We start from the raw sequence: 16145 nt of genomic DNA, 5'->3' as shown, positions 1-16145 counted from the left end.
TGCAGTATTTGAATGGCTCGCACTGGGGTCAGTGTGATCAGATGTAGTGTGTACAAAAAAAATGTTCTAAAACATTGTCCACCCTTCCCTGAAAATGCTCTTTTTATGGCTGGCTGTATGTGGGCCAAAATGACCAATCAGTAACTTGCAATGGTATTTGGGTCAAGTCTGGATCCAGAACTGAACTCTAAAATCAGGCTGAAACCGCCAAAACCGAACTTCCACGGGACCGCTCATCTCTACTTGTGTTATTTTACCCCAAGACTGGATTCACTGCTACACTGCTCAGTTGGAATATGTAGGACATAGAGAGAACAAGAATCCTCCATGTCTCCCTGTGTACTCAATATGGGCAACAGATTAGCAGCTAGTCTCTACCCAGTAGCTCAGAGAAAACTGAAAATTAGAGATACAGACTGAAAAGGGTGAAAAGTGCAGTATATGAGTCAGATAAGGGCCTAATATAGTGTTGTTCCTAAATATTATAATACACACACACACACACACACACACACACACACACACACACACCTTCTCTTCGCAGTGACCTCAGATAACCCATACATCTGAGGCTGATGCCTATTTCTCTCGCTTCTCCGTGCAACTCAGCCAGAGTTTAGCTTCATGCAAGTACTACAGGCGTGCAACCTCGTGCAAAAGTGGAGAAAATAAGAAGCATTATGTGAGTACACCAGTCCAAAGGGCAAAATATGTGTCCTCAATAGTGATCAAAAGCATTGGGGGACCTTTCCTCCTGTTTGCCAAGTCAATACCGAGGGAATAAACCAGGAACCTGATTATCAGTTAATGCAGCTGCACTAATAGGCCTGTAAATGTTTTTCCAGGTTATCACAGGGGTAGTAAATATCTTTGCAGGTGTGATTCAGTCCACTGAAGGATCAGAATTCTCCTAATTTCTCTTGTGTACAATCAGAAAAATCAGCAATAAAATCCTTCTGAATGAGGAAGAAAGGTGTTCGAAAAATGTCACAAGGCTGACACCGATGCAAAGCAGGTTCAAGATCAGACAGGACGCAAGTGCCAGGGACACGGATTTTATTGTCTGCACCGTATTTGAACTGCGGCCATGTCTAATCCACACTTACACGCTTATCTTTCCAGGCAGAAGTCGATTCATCAGTGATTGCATAATGCTTGCAGGAGTGGTCGGGAATTCATCTCACGGAGGACCTGCTCCTCGGACGGCTCTGACACACTGTATAACACTTGGCCGCTCTCCAACTTAAACAGCGGCCTCACACAACCGATCAACAGATTGGGATATCACTTTGCCTCACACTGGGTCATCTTGGTTCCAACTTCAAGGGATTCCATCGTGAAAAATCATGTACCTTGAAAAGTATGGTGTAGCCGCAAAGTCCATCGTTACAAACTGCAAACAGAGCCGACAATTCTTCCACTTTTTGTTTTTTACAGTCTTCAACCTTAACTGAAGTGGAATGCCTTCCATCTTGTCTCATATGTGGTTGTTGAGAAGACCGGGTTTAATGCCGCGCTTTTCACCAATTCCAGGAGGCAGATAGGGTTAATCCATGTCTTTTTATTTAAACAATAACAAGTCTACGCATTTCAAGAGACTCGGCCCTCTTCCTCAGGACATGTGTTAATGACCGGATAATGCAGTCTGAAGAGACAAGCCAATATTTAAATGTTCGTCCTAGATCCTCTCTCGTTGAAAAAAAATCGGCGGGATCTTTATTCCATTTAAAAGGAGCGGTCAAATCTTATGTAGAAATCTCTTACAAAAACGGATATTCGAAATGACAATTAAATGATTTTTTAAAATTTTTTGATCATACTCAAATTGAATAAAACATTTTTTTGAACGGGTTGAAGAAAAAAAATGATATATAAACACACACACACACATATATATATATATATATATTATATATATATATATATATATACACATATATATACACATACACACACACACACACATACATACACATATATATATATATATATATATATACACACACACACATATATATATATATATACACACACACACACACACACACATATATACATATACATATTATATATATATATTGTGAGGCAGTGACAGGGGTAATATTTGAAGACCGCTATGTGTCCCCCAAAATGTGTCTGGAAACCCTCTGAGTTTGCTATAGCTATTACAGGGAGTATAGCACAAAGGGTAACAGGGAGACAGATACCTCCTCCGAGTCCAGGTTTTGTAGCAATCCTCATGTCCGGCATTTTCATTTAAAATCATGCAGAGCACAGCAGGGTGTGTCTCAGTTGAGAGCCAGGCTTGGTGAAGCTAACACATGCTGTGTGAGCTGGGCTGGCTCTGTGTGGAGTGAACACAGGCCAAGAGTGTCAGCCTAGGAGAACCTTACACAGATCCCTGCGGTTATCGGGGTCCTAAGGTAACAAGACTTTGTGATGCAAAGAATTTGTCTATATGCACCGGCTGTGATCCGGAAGAGACTTTGACAGTGGGAAATTGGATCTATTTATGCTGCAACAATAAATAGACTGTTGGTGTGAACACGCTGCTGCCTCACTGCCTCACGTTTTTGCCCAAACAACGCTGCTACCTCACTATATTATATATATATATATATATATATATATATATATATATATATATATGTACACACACATATATATATATATACACACACACACACATTATATATATATTTGGGATCAATTTTGCCACTGTGTCTATTTGTTTCACAGACACAGGAAGAAGGAAAAGAAGGGGGTGGAGGAAAATGTGTGGAAAAATCTTTTGGGAAGAAAATGCGGGATATAACCCATACAGAGAGAGAAAAAAAAATTAAAAAAACATTTTCTTGCTACATGTAAAAATTAGTGAAGAAATACATGAATTCATGAAGATATATATCTCTGTGCATGATAAAAAAAGTTGAATAATGATTAGTGATAGTTGATTGATGTGAAAATCATGTTGATTGATATTAACAGTATACATATGTGAAAATCAGTTAGTATTGACAATATATATACAGCCCCAAAATCTATGGGTATATGTGGTTGTAGAGAAGACCGGGTTTAATGTCGCGCTTTTCACCAATTCCAGGAGGCAGATAGGGTTAATCCATGTCTTTTTATTTAAACAATAACAAGTCTACGCGTTTCAAGGGACTCAGCCCTCTTCCTTCCATCTTGTCTCAAAAGTATACCTCCCAAGACAACATCAACAGAAAAGTGTTGAAGATTTCTTACAATAAGAGTCTGGGGCCGAGGTTGACCCTGAGAACACACGGGCAATGACAACTAGACACCACTGGTAATATTTAGGGCAAACACCCTCCCTGTTACACCCAAAAGACAAATTCTCAGCTAAAACTCATCCTTGGTGTCTTGCTTGGTGCAAGTAGAGAAAACCATATGAGTAAAAATAAGAAATAACAAAAAGGAACCTAGAAAATACCTTCAGTGAGGGACGGATACCTACCAAGACGTCTTTGCTTACAGAGGATGATCATACACATTTGTCAAGGGTATAAAATTTATAGTTTGCTTTTTTAATTTCATAGTTCCATAGTTTTTAAGGTTGAAGGTAGACTTAAAGGGAACCGGTCACCAGGATTTTCCCTTCTGAGCTGTGGCCACCACCAGTGATCTCTTCTATACAGCATGCCAGAATACTGTATACAAGAACCCAGGCCGCGCTGTAGAATGTAAGAACGCCTTTATTATACCCACCTAGGGGTGGTCCAGTTCGATAGGTGTCGCTAGTGTCTGTACAGCGCCTCCTCTACCTTGTGCAATCGCCGTCGTCCTGCCCAGCGCCGCATATGGAGCGTCCTGCATCATCCACACAGAGGCCTCCATTGCGCTCCTGCGCATGCGCACTTTGATCTGCCTGGCTAAGGGGAGATTAAAGTACTGTAGAGTGCATCCGCAGGCGGTCTTTGACTTTTCCTCTCGCCTGCACGTTACAGTATTTTGCTCTGCCCTCAGCTGGGCAGATCTAAGTGGTCCTGCGCAGGAGCGCAATGGTGGCCTTTGTGTCGATGACGCAGGACGTATCATGCACACGAGGCTGGGCAGGTGGACGGCAACTGCACAAGATAGAGGAGGTGCCGGACCAAGGGAGTGACACCCATCGGACCAAACCACCCCCTAGGTGAGTATTATAAAGGTATTTTTTACATTCTACAGAGTGGCCTGGGCTCTTATATACTGCATTCTAGAGTATTGTATATAAGGACTTACTGGTGGTGGCCACAGCTCGTATGGGAAAAACCTGGTGACAGGTTCCCTTTAAGTCCATCGAGTTCAACTCATAGCCTAACATGTTGATCCAGAGGAAAGCAAAAAAACCCATGGGGCAGACAGTAAGCTCCTCATTATGGGAATTTTTGTTAAAAAGTATTAGCAACTAATGGACCTCAAAAACTGCATAGTGTGAACCTAGTAAACCATCTTCGAACCCTAAAAGTAAAATATCCTTTAGCTTCTGACCAGTGTGAGAATATTGCCATTCGGCAGGCAGTACTGTGACATCAGGATGTTGGAATAGAGGATTTTCAGGACCATTTCTCTGGTCCAGAAATTCCAGTAATGTAGGTAATCTACTCCTGGAGGACGGTCAGTATCTAATGAGCCCCTGAAAATGGTTCAGGATGAACAGGAGTCACCCACCCGGAACAGTAAGGAGCCACGTAAAGTGAAGGGCTGACAGAATAACGAGCCATCCATGCGAAAAGTCACACAACTCAGGTATTTTATTTCTTTTTGTAGAAATTGGCAGAAATCCATGCACATGACGCGGAATAGAACAGAATTCTGCAGCATGGAGGCTAAAAAGTCGGAATTTTAGCTGCTGATACATTATAAGCCATAAGGCTAATACAGTGTTTACCGGTGAGTAGAGGTGAGCAAACCTGAAAAGTAAAGTTCGGTGTTTGTACCGAACACACTTTACTAAAAATCAGTGTCCGAGTTCGGTATTCGAGTGATGTGCATATGCTGATCATTCGAGCGAGCATCGCGCTCGGGTACGCTCAGTACTCAGCTCAGTGCGAGCCACTTACAGTGTTTGATCATTGAGGATAAAAGCATTATTTGATGTGGTGTGCACCAAAAAAACAAAGAAAAACCCTGCCCCTCCCCACCCCCTGGAAGTGATCTGTTTATGGCTGGCTTCAGGTTGGCGGAGACCCAAATTGCCAAATTAGTGACTTCTATTGGGGTACAGGTCAAGGCCGGGTCCCAAACCAAAGTTTATCTAAGTCCGGCTGAACCCACCGAACCGAACTTCCATGGGTCCGCTCATCTCTACCCGTGAGAGATCAGTTATTTTGTGTGAAAGTGCTACAGCCGAGGGACCGGAAGAAAACCGGGACTGTGCTGTAAATTGTGAGGACAATTTATACCGTCCAACTAACTTATCTGCACTGTTTGTTCCTTGCATATTTAACTACGGATTTCCTCATTAATTTGTTCCATGGCTAATAAAGTAGTCAGAAAATCAACAGGAAAAGTGAAAGATAGCACATAACACAAATATTCTGGTACTCTGAAATGCAACAGTGTGCTTGTTCTTTACTTATTTTGTATGAAGAGACGAAAAATGTATTTAAAAAACCCACAAAAATATGGGCAAAGCTGTATTTGTAAAGAACATTTAGCAAAAATACCATATTTTTATGGTGAAATAGAGGGGGAACACAAAAAAAGATAAAAAGAGTGCAGAGAACAGATAGCTATAAAAGCGTCCACCCCCGACCCAGCGGCCAGGTCAGAAGTCTAATACGACCTGAGGTGCTCATAAATTTTTACCCGAAATCTCATAGACGAGAATTTATTATTACCCTTTCCACCAATTTTCAGTCTTAAAAAAAAGTTTTAAAATTTGGCGCAATATGTATTCGGGCCAAAATGTAGCTGTTTTGAACAGGTCACATTATTTTTTCTAAAAAATGGGGGAGTTAAAAAAAAAAGGGGTTTTACAAATTTACAATTAATTAACTGTAGTAGAAATATCAGAACTCTACTCCAGCTCATAGGTGTGTAGATTTCATTTTGCAGCACAGGAAAGAGACAAAATATGAAGGGGGCTTGCACCTTTTTTTTTAAAAAAAAAATTTGGAGCATCCCCACTAGCAAGATTTTAGTTCAAGACTGGCATATGAAACGCAAGTGTTAAAGTACTCCCATCAAAGTTTTTATCCTTTTAATATATTGCAGTCATCATGTTATATAGCACTGTGTACTTTCAATTGCTCATTTTACCTTTTTACCCAGTAAATTCTTCTCTTTTCTCTGCTTTATACAGAAAAAGGAAGTATCTTGTCTCTGCATGACTTATACCCCTCTAAAAATTTGAACCCAGCTGCTCCTCTCCTCTGCCATTGACTTTTGTAGTGATGACTCTTGCAGGGAAGAGCTTAGAAGGATTCAGCTAGTCTGTTCTTACTCACAAGATGTCATAGACCTAATGAAAAACAGAAGAATTAACCGGGTAGAAAGGGAAAAAGAGCAATTGTAAGTACAATATGCTATATAATATGATGACTGCAATATATAAAAGAAGATAAAAACATTGATGGGAGTTCTTCATTAATAATTCCCCCACTAAGGCTTGAAGCTTCAGCCAGCATTTATATAGCATGAGTACCTCACCCAACAGTGAATTCCCAAGTTTAAAGTCAGGATGGACTCAGCTGGAGGATTGGGCTAATTTGTGTTTGTGGCCAAATATATTGGGCAAAATTGCCAGTCATCACATAGACTTATGGTATAGTCAAACTACACTTTAATTCACAGCTGCCGATGCCGGACATTATCCGCAAAATGTTTGCTGGTCTGTGAATGCTTAATAGCCTATTTACACATGAAGATGAAGCTACAGATGCACAAAATGATTATGAATAGATCCTTCAGAGTGCATACGCTGCCATTGTTCTCAGAAGTGAAAGTCCTGGTTACACAGGACAAGGTTCTGCCGAGAATGATGACCCACGATATTCGGGCAAGTACCCGAGCACATCAATGTTAGACTGAGTAACGAGCAGTGCTGAGTACGCTCGCAGATGGCAGTTGAGCCATGTCTATAGGCCCCTATAATCATACACTGGGCTGTTGTTGTGCTTCAGCTGACGCCCCACAGACTTACATTGTAGAAGCCGATTCTGGCTCATATAGATCCCAGTGTGATCTCTCAAGTTGGGATTGATATCATGTGACCCCGAAGAGCACCGGAGTGGCGATGGAAACCGGGTAAGACGTCGATTGGTGAGTATACTACATCATAAAATCATGGAAAGGTAGAGTTGGAAAGGACCTCAAGGGCCATCGGGTCCAACCCCCTGCGAGTGCAGATTTTCCTAAATCATCCCAGCTATATGTTATCTAGTTTCTGCTTGAAGGTTTTCATTGATGGAGAGCTCACTACCTCTCGTGGTAGCCTGTTCCATTCTCTGACTGCCCTCACTACTTCTCGTGGTAGCCTATTTCACTTTCTGACTGCCCTCACTACCTCTCGTGGTAGCCTGTTGCACTCTCTGACTGCCCTCACTGTCAGAAAGTTTTTCCTAATGTCTAATCTGAATCTCCTTCCTTTTAGTTTTATCCCATTGCTTCTTGTATTTTTTTGTGCTAATGAAAATAGGGTAGTTCCCTCTGCACTGTGACTACCTTTCAGAAATTTGTAGACCGCTATTAAGTCTCCTCTCAGCCTTCTCTCTTTCAAACGAAACATTCGTAGTTCTTCTAGCGCATTACCGCACTTATACTACATTATATACACATTTCTACTGGTTTAGGTATTATACATTTTTGCAGGTGAACTTCTTTAATGTAATATGTACAGACCAGGGCAGAATCTCATCATTCATTTGACAAACTACATAGTTAATTATATAGATACCAAGGCAAATTTGTGAACAATTGTTAAGTAATGTTTCAAGTAGCTGAACAGTGGACCCCCGAACTCAATGTCATTTATGGTCCCTTAACACCCCATTCGGACACGTAACATGTGGACAGAGCCTGAAAACCATAGTACTGTGTATAACGAACTAGCTAACCCTAAGGTCCATGTCTGAATGTTAGCCATCATGCATACAGTATTTATCATCCTAATACAATAAACTAAGTGACATGCTGACGGTTTGTTTTGGTCCTTGTTACATCCTTTCATGAAAAGGCATTGATAACAATCATTTCCTTCTTGTTTTTGTTGTACTTGTCATGTGAAAAACATTTTTTAGCACAATGCATACTGAAAAAAAACAAATAAATCAAATGTGTAAGGAATGTGATCGGGGAAATTCCTTAAATTAAAGCCAAGATTCTAGCTTCATGTGAGATTACAGAACAAGCGCCACATGGAAAATGAGGTTTATAGAATTAATAGGTCTTAAAGCGCTGAGCTAAGATCGACAAAATGTCTGGCTCCGCAGGTGTAGAGAGTACAAAAACTACCGAGACCCAAAGAGGGACAACGTATGAAGGTAGAAACAAAAAACTGCACAGGACGCTCACTACTGGTCACAAAATAAAGAGATTAGTAAAAGTTATGCCCGTACTTTCAAACATGATCTCATTTGATGGTCTATGATTCTCATTATTTATCTGCAGATCACTTTATTTGCAAATAACATCATCTTATCACTGAAAAATCTGTTTAGAAGTGTCGGCAAAAAGAAGTCTCCCGTCATCTAACTTACTGTTCACTGTCTGCTGTCAGGTGTAATTCACTTATAGCAGCTGAGACCCCACAACAGATGGAAGTGGGTGCCAGCTCTGTCGCTCTACAGGAAGTGTGTGGCAGGTCTGTCACTCTACAAAAAGTGGGTGGTAGGTCTGTCACTCTACAGGAAGTGGATGGCGGGTCTGACGGTCTACAGGAAGTGTGTGGTAGGTCTGTCACTCCACAGGAAGTGTGTGGTAGGTCTGTCACTCCACAGGAAGTGGGTGGCTGGTCAGTGTCGCTCCACAGGAAGTGGGTGGCTGGTCAGTGTCACTCCATAGGAAGTGGGTGGCTGGTCAGTGTCACTCCACAGGAAGTGGGTGGCTGGTCTGATGCTCTACAGGAAGTGGATGGTAGGTCTGTCGTTCTACAGGAAGTGTGTGGCAGGTCTTTCACTCTATAGTAAGTGTGTGGCCGGTCTGTCGCTCTACAGGCAGTGTGTGGCCGGTCTGTCGCTCTACAGGCAGTGTGTGGCAGGTCTGTCGCTCTACTGGAAGTGCGTGACAGGTCTGCCGCTCTACAGGCAGTGTGTGGCAGTTCTGTCACTCTACAGGAAGTGTATGGCAGTTCTGTCGCTCTACTGGAAGTATGTGACAGGTCTGTCGCTCTACAGGAAGTGTGTGGCAGGTCTGTCGCTCTACAGGAAGTGTGTGGCAGGTCTGTCGCTCTACAGGAAGTGTGTGGCAGGTCTGTCGCTCTACAGGAAGTGTGTGGCCGGTCTGTCGCTCTACAGGAAGTCTGTGGCAGTTCTGTCGCTTCACAGGCAGTGTTTGGCAGGTCTGTCGCTCTACTGGAAGTGTGTGTGTGACAGGTCTGTCGCTCTACAGGAAGTGTGTGGCTGGTCAGTGTCACTCCACAGGAAGTGGGTGGCTGGTCAGTGTCACTCCACAGGAAGTGGGTGGCTGGTCAGTGTCACTCCACAGGAAGTGGGTGGCTGGTAAGTGTCACTCCACAGGAAGTGGGTGGCTGGTCAGTGTCACTCCACAGGAAGTGGGTGGCTGGTCAGTGTCACTCCACAGGAAGTGGGTGGCTGGTCAGTGTCACTCCACAGGAAGTGGGTGGCTGGTCAGTGTCACTCCACAGGAAGTGGGTGGCTGGTCAGTGTCACTCCACAGGAAGTGGGTGGCTGGTCAGTGTCACTCCACAGGAAGTGGGTGGCTGGTCAGTGTCACTCCACAGGAAGTGGGTGGCTGGTCAGTGTCACTCCACAGGAAGTGGGTGGCTGGTCAGTGTCACTCCACAGGAAGTGGGTGGCTGGTCTGTCACTCTACAGGAAGTGTGTGGCAGGTCTGTCACTCTACAGGAAGTGTGTGGCAGTTCTGTCGCTCTACTGGAAGTGTGTGGCAGTTCTGTCGCTCTACAGGCAGTGTGTGGCAGTTCTGTCACTCTACAGGAAGTGTGTGGCAGGTCTGTCGCTCTACTGGAAGTGTGTGGCAGGTCTGTCACTCTACAGGAAGTGTGTGGCAGTTCTGTTGCTCTACTGGAAGTGTGTGGCAGTTCTGTCGCTCTACAGGCAGTGTGTGGCAGTTCTGTTGCTCTACAGGAAGTGTGTGGCAGTTCTGTTGCTCTACTGGAAGTGGGTGGCCGGTCTGTCACTCTACAGGAAGTGTGTGGCAGGTCTGTCACTCTACTGGAAGTGTGTGGCAGTTCTGTCGCTCTACAGGCAGTGTGTGGCAGTTCTGTCGCTCTACAGGCAGTGTGTGGCAGTTCTGTCGCTCTACAGGCAGTGTGTGGCAGTTCTGTCGCTCTACAGGCAGTGTGTGGCAGTTCTGTCGCTCTACAGGCAGTGTGTGGCAGTTCGGTCGCTCTACAGGCAGTGTGTGGCAGTTCTGTCGCTCTACAGGCAGTGTGTGGCAGTTCTGTCGCTCTACAGGCAGTGTGTGGCAGTTCTGTCGCTCTACAGGCAGTATGTGGCAGTTCTGTCGCTCTACAGGCAGTGTGTGGCAGTTCTGTTACTCTACAAAAAAAATGTGTGGCAGGTCTGTTGCTTTATAGGAAATGTGTGGCAGGACTCTCGCTCTACAGGACGTGGGTGGCAGTCTGTAACGCTCTACAGGCAGTGGGTGGTGGCTTTGTGTCACTCTACAGGAAGTGGGCGGTGGATCAGTGTCTTTCTACAGTAAGAGTGGACAAGGGGTTTGTCTCTCTGCTCCTGCACTCCTGTCTGTGGAACTACATACTGGCATCATAGAAGGGCATATTATCAGAAGTCCACAGGAAGAATAAATAATCTGAGAAATGAAACATTTGTCAACTTAAAGCCATAGCCATGTATTAATAAAATGTAATAGATGTGATGTAATGAGACTTACGCTGCAGATTCTCAAACATCACAGAGAAGAGGAAGTCGCGTGGGGTCATGTAATACTCTCCATCGTACTCCAGAGAGGCAAAATGCATGAAGCGCTGCTTCCGGAGAGACTGCTTTTCTTTGATCTCGTCAACAATTTCTTCACTCTGGAAAATAATACAAATAAGCTACATAAGGATTGATATGCTCTAATCGGCTGCATCTTTGAGAGTCTAACAAGTCAATTGTACCGAGCGTGAAGGCGTGCAATTATATCTATACATTTTAGTAAATGTCTAAAGAATTGTTATAAGTTGTATGAACAATAAAAGCACATCTGCACACGACCTCTGATTTATATTGTTTTATTATGTTGTATCATTATGTTCGCTGAGCAAGTTAAAAAAAATAATTTGCTGTCAAAATAGTAGGGTCATATAAAGTATGGTTTTTACCCTTTTTTACAATAGTCACCACAGTATAAAATGTATTAGATGTTAGAACCCTGAATCCTCTCAATATGTTAAGTGTTAAGGGTGCTTTACATGCAGCGACATCGCTAGCGATCTCGTTAGCGACGTGACACGTTAGATCGCAAGTGCGATCTGCCGAGATCGCCCATAGGTCGTTTTTTTAGCGCCGGTCACATCTGCGATCTGGCGTGTCACATCGCTAACGAGATCGCTAAAGCACCCTTTAGATGCTCTTTAACAATAAATATAAACAAAGTTGGTTAAAGCAGATCTGTCACGAAAAAATAATCAGACTGGTGTACTTACACTGAAAATTCAATGCTAGCATAGCTATATAATCCATTACAAAGTTTATACTCAATCTCTACCCACCTGGTCTGATTGACAGCTCCTCAGAGACCTTCCTCCCTGATGCTGCTGATTCCTCACCCAATCAGCCTGACTGACAGCCCTCAGTGTCCCTCCTCCCTGCTGAGAGCTTGCACTGCTCAAGACAAGCTGCAGAGGTCAGTCAGGCCAGGTGGTCGGTGACAATACACATGGACTCCCTACCTTGGCATGGCAATTTTTTATGGATAACGTGCAATTGTGCATCATGTTTTTCACAGCAGCTGCTCTTAGTAAAATGTTTGGCCGACCACAACTTTCCCCACCCAAACCAGTCCAGCTAATCGCTAGGGTTTTCAGAAACTGGATATTATGTGATCAACACTAGACCATAAAGGCTCTGTCGACATCTATGTCAAGGCTTTTGTTTATAATGGAAGCCACGGTGCTCTGCTGAATCCATCCATTGGGGTGAATGGAGCCTCAGACACAAAATGTGGACAGATCTTTTTGGTTCTTGTGCCTAGAACAGAACAATATACTCAAAAAGTTAGGAGCTTGTGGCAAAAAGGTCTGCTTCCCAGAAAATAAGCCCCAGCATGATTTACAGGATTTTTGGAGTATGCTTTAAAAATAAGCCCCACTCCAAAAATAAGCCCTAGTTACATTCAGGTCCAACATTATGGGGAGTCAAACTGCCCAATTTCTCAGGGTCCACACTCTAAGGCTACTTTCACACATCCGGTTTGAGCTGTGCGGCTCAATCCGGCTGTGAAACCTATGCAACAGATGCGGCGAAAACACCGCATCCTTTGCATAAGTTTTTACATGTGGCCGGTCCGTTTTTTTTCGGTTGCGGCATGCTACTGAGCATGCGCAGTGGAAGAAACCGCATGTGGCGGCCGGATGCGTTTTTTTCCGCATCGCGCCGCATCCGGCGTCCATAGGCATGCATTGAAAATGCGCCGCAGCGGCCGGATGCGGCGCGATGCGTTTTTTTTTTGCCGGAGCAAAAAATGTTGCAGGGAACGTTCTATGTTCTATCCGGCCGCGGCATCGGCTAAATCTGCCGCATGCGGCAAAAACCGGACCGAACGCAAGCCCCTGCGGCACAATACGGCACTAATGTAAGTCTATACAAAAAAAAACCGCAACCGGCGGCAAAAAAAACGGTTGCAGTTTTTCTGCAGAGCGCCGTATTGTGCCGCATTGCAGAAACCGGAGGTGTGAAAGTAGCCTTAAGCTGGTGTCACACATAACGACGACGACAACGACGTCGCTGCTACGTCACCATTTTCTGTGACGTTACAGCGACGTCCCGTCGCTGTCGCTGTGTGTGACATCCAGCAACGACCTGGCCCCTGCTGTGAGGTCGCCGGTCGTTGCTGAATGTCCAGCTTCATTTTTTGGTCGTCACTCTCCCGCTGTGACACACACATCGCTGTGTGTGACAGCGAGAGAGCGACGAAATGAAGCGATCAGGAGCCGGCACTGGCAGCTGCGGTAAGCTGTAACCAGCGTAAACATCGGGTAACCAAGGGAAGACCTTTCCCTGGTTACCCGATGTTTACGCTGGTTACCAGCCTCCGCTCTTGCTGCCAGCGCCGGCTCCTGCACTGTGACATGTGGCTGCAGTACACATCGGGTAATTAACCCGATGTATACTGTAGCAAGGAGAGCAAGGAGCCAGCGCTAAGCAGTGCGCGCGGCTCCTTGCTCTCTGCACTGTGACATGTAGCTGCAGCACACATCGGGTTAATTAACCCGATGTGTACTGTACCTAGGAGAGCAAGGAGCCAGCGCTAAGCGCGGCTCCCTGCTCTCTGCACATGTAGCACAGCGACGTTATGATCGCTGCTTCTGCTGTGTTTGACAGCTAAGCAGCGATCATAACAGCGACTTACAAGGTCGCTGTTACGTCACCGAAAATGGTGACGTAACAGCGACGTCGTTGTCGCTGTCGCTTAGTGTGACACCAGCTTTAGGGACGCCAGCGTTTGTATTCCGAGGTTAATAGTGTTTAATGTCACCTTTGGTGATAGGTATACAAACAGATTGATAAGAAATAGATGGATAGATAGATAAAATATAGATAGATAAGAGATAAGGCCCCTTTACACACTGCAACATCGCAAACGACATCGCTGTAACGTCACCGGTTTTGTGACGTAATAGCGACCTCCCCAGCGACATTGCAGTGTGTGAAACATCAGCGACCTGGCCCCTGCTGTGAAGTTGCTGATCGCTACAAATTGTTCAGGACCATTCTTTGGTCCTTTGTTTCCCGCTGTGCAGCATGATCACTAGAAAGTCTCAGTGTGTAAAGGGGACTTAAATGTGCAGGCAGCAGGAGCCGGCTTCTGCGGAGGCTGGTAACCACAGTAAACATCAGGTAACCAAGAAGCCCTGTCCTTGGTTACCCGATATTTACCTTCGTTACCAGCCTCCGCCGCTCTCACTGTCATTGCCGGCTCCTGCTCCTTGCACATGTAGCAGAGTACACATCGGGTAATTAACCCCATGTGTGCTGTAACTAGGAGAGCAGGGAGCCAGCGCTAAGCAGTGTGCGCTGCTCCCTGCTCTCTGCACGTGTAGCTGCGTGCGCTGGTAACCAAGGTAAATATCGGGTTGGTTACCCGATATTTACCTTAAGGCTACTTTACACGCTGCGATATCGGTCCCGATATCGCTAGTGTGGGTACCCGTCCCCATCTGTTGTGCGACACGGGCAAATCGCTGCCCGTGCCGCACAAAATCGCGCAGACCCGTCACACATACTTACCTGCCCGGCGACGTCGCTGTGACCGGCGAACCGCCTCCTTTCTAAGGGGGCGGTCCGTAAGGCGTCACAGCGACGTCACTGAGCGGCCGTCCAATAGAAGCGGAGGGGCGGAGATGAGTGGCCGGAACATCCCGCCCACCTCCTTCCTTCCTCATAGCGGCCAGGAGGCAGGTAAGGAGAGGTTCCTCGTTCCTGCGGCGTCACACATAGCGATGTGTGCTGCCGCAGGAGCGACAAACTACATCGTTACTGCTGCAGTAACGATAATCGAGAATGGACCCCCATGTAACCGATGAGCGATTTTGCACGTTTTTGCAACGATGCAAAATCGCTCATCGGTGTCACACGCAGCAACATCGCTAATGCGGCCGGATGTGCGTCACCAATTCCGTGACCCCAACGACTCCGCATTAGCGATGTCGCAGCGTGTAAAGCCCGCTTTAGTTACCAAGCGCAGCATCGCTTCAGTGCGTCGCTGCTGGCTGGGGGCTGGTCACTGGTTGCTGGTGGGATCGCTGGAGCGTCTGACTGTGTGACCTCTCACCAGCAACCTCCTAGCAACTTACCAGCGATACCTATCAGGTTGTATCATTGTTGGGATCGCTGGTAAGTTGTTTAGTGTAAAGGGGCCTATATATAGATAGAGATAGATAGATAGATAGATAATGGATAGATAGATAGATAGATAAGAGATAGAGGGATAGATAGATAGATAGAGGGATAGATAGATAGATAAGAGATAGAGGGATAGATAGATAGATAGAGGGATAGATAGATAGGTAGACAGATGGATAGCTAGATAGATGATGGATAGATAGATAGAGGGATAGATAGATCGGTAGACAGATGGATAGCTAGATAGATGATGGATAGATAGATAGAGGGATAGATAGATAGATAGGTAGACAGATGGATAGCTAGATAGAGGGATAGATAGATAGAGGGATAGATAGAGGGATAAATAGATAGAGAGATAGATAGATAAGCGATAGATAGGTAGACAGATAGAAAAGAGATAGTCAAATAATAGAGAGAGGATGGATGAATGAATGAATGAATAGACACGTTACACACAGGGTTTTGAGACTTATGTTGATGTTCCAGAATGTAATAAGACTATATTTGTATAAATGTTGTTTTGTTTTTTTTTTGCTCAAGAATGAATGTGTATTGCTGTTCATGGAGAAAAAAAAAATATATAAACACATCCCCTGAAAATAAGCCCTAGCCCATCTTTCGGAGCAAAAAATAATATAAGACCCTGTCATATTTTTGGAAGAATAAGGTATATAGTGACATTGGCTATCTCACTGTGATTTGTTTACGCTGGCGGCACACATTGTTAGATAGCGGCCGGGCAATGATGCAGATGGTTTGGCGAACATCAATCTCTCCCATCTAGGAATGGTCAGCTTGGCCAAGAGCTCCTGTGTTGTCTATGACAGAGCCCCCGCGGACTCCTGACACCAGCTTATCTCCCCACCAAACAAAAGGATCAGGGGCTGAAATTGCAGCGGTCAGATCCAGATGATGGCTGGAGAAAAG

General features: G+C 44.8%; 1 protein-coding gene and 1 long non-coding RNA gene across 3 annotated transcripts in view; both read right to left on the bottom strand.

Annotated features, from left to right (window-relative positions):
* Nucleotides 1-16145, bottom strand: part of LOC142292207 (uncharacterized) — a 673295-nt gene that overhangs the window by 187353 nt on the left and 469797 nt on the right. The window lies entirely within an intron of this gene.
* MICU2 (mitochondrial calcium uptake 2) overlaps nucleotides 1-16145 on the bottom strand; it is a 400240-nt gene that overhangs the window by 187353 nt on the left and 196742 nt on the right. For both annotated transcript variants that reach the window (XM_075337390.1, XM_075337391.1), the window contains exon 2: nucleotides 11041-11185. In XM_075337390.1, the coding sequence (XP_075193505.1) occupies nucleotides 11041-11185 (145 nt within the window). The remainder of the gene's footprint in view (nucleotides 1-11040; nucleotides 11186-16145) is intronic.

This window comes from Anomaloglossus baeobatrachus, chromosome 2 (assembly GCF_048569485.1).
Source record: "Anomaloglossus baeobatrachus isolate aAnoBae1 chromosome 2, aAnoBae1.hap1, whole genome shotgun sequence".
Taxonomy (NCBI): Eukaryota; Metazoa; Chordata; class Amphibia; order Anura; family Aromobatidae; genus Anomaloglossus; species Anomaloglossus baeobatrachus.
This window is presented reverse-complemented; position numbering and strand designations above follow the sequence as displayed.